Source organism: Vicia villosa, linkage group LG5 (assembly GCF_029867415.1).
Source record: "Vicia villosa cultivar HV-30 ecotype Madison, WI linkage group LG5, Vvil1.0, whole genome shotgun sequence".
NCBI classification, from domain to species: domain Eukaryota; kingdom Viridiplantae; phylum Streptophyta; class Magnoliopsida; order Fabales; family Fabaceae; genus Vicia; species Vicia villosa.
Window position 1 is genome coordinate 140,280,233 of NC_081184.1, and position 3,306 is coordinate 140,283,538.

The 3,306-nt window shown below is 34.8% G+C and overlaps 1 protein-coding gene across 1 annotated transcript; it reads right to left on the minus strand.

Moving 5' to 3' along the window:
- LOC131602782 (F-box/LRR-repeat protein At4g14103-like) lies at positions 1–2,682 on the minus strand. The gene is made up of 5 exons (XM_058874972.1): positions 2,501–2,682; positions 1,354–2,370; positions 930–1,229; positions 634–810; positions 1–374 (listed from the first exon to the last, which is right to left on the minus strand). Exons 2-5 carry the CDS (start codon positions 2,353–2,355, stop codon positions 288–290), a joined length of 1,566 nt encoding a protein of 521 aa, XP_058730955.1. The 5' UTR covers positions 2,356–2,370; positions 2,501–2,682; the 3' UTR covers positions 1–287.
- Positions 2,683–3,306: the final 624 nt, after the last annotated feature.

The window sequence follows — 3,306 nt, forward strand, 5'->3', positions numbered from 1 at the left end:
GACATAGACAAAAGACACCTGAAGCATGACAAGAATATTGTTCATAATGGTTGCCAAAAACAAAAGACACATGTTCATACAGTGACAAGTACACATATAATCTGTACATCACAATATGGTTTTAAAATTGGAGACTATCAGCTAGATGAATATGGTGCGTGATAGACCAAAAGCTTGACCAAGAAGGCATAGTAACATGTAAGTCAATAAGAGAACTCTTTCACTACCCATGAATATGGTGCGTGATAGACCAAAAGCTTGACCAAGAAGGCATAGTAACATGTAAGTCAATAAGAGAACTCTTTCACTACCCAGTGTCGAGAAGTGGACAGTTGATGCTTCTCCACCTTATCTTCATTTGACGATTTATCATCCTAAAAGGCAGAAAAGTTAACACTACAAATTGTTATCGCAAAATAATTTAAATAAAGATGCTCTGCCATCATTCTTGAACAATTTTGACTCAAGTAAATTGCAGAATGCAGACAAGCGTTTTTAATTACCTGTTATGCTATCTCATTCTGAAATATAACAAAAATGGAAATCTCCACAAGAAAACAACAAATGGCACCCAAGAGTTTTAGTAATAGAAAGTCAAAGGGGTTCAACCAAAATGCATGAGAGGAATGTTACCTTTTCAGTGCGACAAAGATGAAGATTGGGAGGCGCAGCACTGGCAGGCTCAGTGGCAGAAGCGGGAGAAGCATTAGACGCGAATTCAGAAGAGGAAGCAGATGCAGCAGGGGAGGCAGGCGCAGCGAATCGCGGTCGATATTTGATAATCTTTGCACCCTTAATAGATTCTTCAATCTGTTTAGTAACAACAGATCACAAACTCTTCTAATGATTGATAAATTTAAAATTATCTAAGCTCAGATCATAAAATAAAATTACCACACTAGGCTCCCTTATGGATTTTAGATAACTACCTGCTTAAGATTAAAATTACTTGAGTAATCTGTTGTGATTTTAACTTCAGCTGACGGAGAGTTTTGTCGCAGGAAATCAACTATTCCATCAGGTATGGCAGGTGGTTCCAAACGTGCTTTAAATGCCTTTCTTAACATAGCAACTTCTTTACGTGACTTGGCAGCAGCTTTCTTTAACATGGCTTCTTTAATCAATAGTAATAAAGATATATCATAAATTGGTATCAGTTCTATTTCCATTGACTTCAAGTAACACAAAGAGAGCTTAACCTCCAATAAATCAGGAACTAAGGAGAGAATCTAAGAAATGAGGGTAAATTAAGATCAGTTTTATGCAAGTCAACTGAATTTTAACAAAATTTTAAAAATATATCATCTTCAGAAGAAAGTAAAAAGAAATAAAGCCTGAAAACATGATATAAACCTGAAGAACAGTTGAAGTGACTGTCAATGATTCAACATTGGCAAAGTCTAGCAGCCAGCTGCGTAGAACCAAAGCATGCTCCGCCAAAGCTGAAAAATCTCGTGAATAGATATTTACTTGTTTAACAGAAGAAAGTCCACTCCCACATATTTTCTGAACAAGGTCACCAGTAAATTTAAAAGTACAAAGATTTGGAGTAGATAGCTCAATCATGACAATGTTGAATAGATTATGTTGTACAACAAAACTTATTTTTTTCAAAGGACTGTCTATAGCTAAATTGACAAGTGTCTCACTTGATATACGGAGGGTTGAAGCATCCTTTACCTTACAACTACAAATGACCAAACTATTCAACTTGGTAAAGACCAAAAAGGGCTCAGCACAACCGGTTTCACCACCGTCAAAGGCAAAATTTGTTAGATCTAAGCTGGTTAGTAAAGGCAAATTCAAAGATTTTGGAAATAATGTTTCTGTAAAATCATTCCCTCTAGGGTAAATTGAAAGCTGAAGTGATGTAAGAGCCCGGCATGAAGAAACACAGCTCAAAATGAAAGAACTATCACCACGAACAGAGATTCCTAATTTGCTGAGGTGGTTATTATGGGAGCAAACATAGTTTAAAATCTTTTTAAGGAGTTGTGGCTCAATATTACCGCGACGGTCAAGATCAAGAGCATGTAGTGCACTTGAGGTATCACGAAGAGTCAAAATCTTATGCACAAATACTGTAAATTTCTTCAAAGTGGAAAATCTTGAAGAATGCAATATAAGAGTCGGAATACGTTTCCAGAGATGTTTCCATCTTGTGGACAAAACGCAAGTTCGAACAACATGTTTGGTATTCAAAAATGATAAAATGTGAAGGATAACACAGTCAGGTAAGTCGCTCAGCCTGTCTTCATTTTCATAAATTTCTTCATTCTGATTCTCAGAGAGTCTTCTTTTCTTCATCCTTTCTCGAATCATGATTTCTTCGAGATCATCAGACATGCCCCTCATTTTCTAATTGTTAAGCTTAAGAAGAAGAAAATGGACAATTATAAAGCGAAAGTTCAAAGCAAAGTTGTGTCGATTGCAAGGGGAAAGTATTTTGGAATGATTTAGGGAGAAAATGAAATTCACTCGAAGAATGTAAGTAAAATACCTCGCCGCCGTCGTTGTCGAGTTAGTGACTTCTCCGATGAATTGGAACCCTTCAATACGGAGTCACAAAAAATTGGACTGAAACGTTCAAATCCATGCTTTCTAGGGTTTAGGGTTCATTTTGTGCAAGTGAACACAGTTTTGAATGAGGGAAAATTTGGTGCGAACTGCTATTGTAAATTTGTAATCTAGCACGGTTTGTTTTTCTTCCGATTGTTTTTTAAATAATTTTCATTTTGTAAAAATTTATAATTTTTAATGTGGCTTTTGGGAATTTGTTTTTAAAAGGAAAACTAGTAGGAAACCCGTGCTGTCGCACGGGGTCTGGTCGGGATCATATTACATGAATCAGTCTATCACTTGTAATGTTCCTTTATATAAATTAACGACATATATTTAGCCAAAGTGTTTTCCAAGTTTTAGTAAATATTAATAAATGTTAAACGCATGATACACAACGGTAAAACAATGAAAAAGTTATTAATACATTCAATTTTTTATGTCATTAAATAAAAACAATAAACATATTTGCTGGTATAAATATCAATGCTATCTTCTTGTATGATTGCAACCAGTCAACAACATGCATCGTATACCTACATTATAAAATGTATAAAACAATATATGATTAAGAATAAACTTTAAGGCATATAAATATTGTGTGTTTCATATATTGTCGCACGGGTCTGGTCGAGGTTTCACATTACATGTATCTAAATATCACTTGTAAAGTTCTTTTATATAAATCAACCATATAGTTAATCCCAAAAACATAATAGTTAGCAATGAAAGAGCTAATAATACATC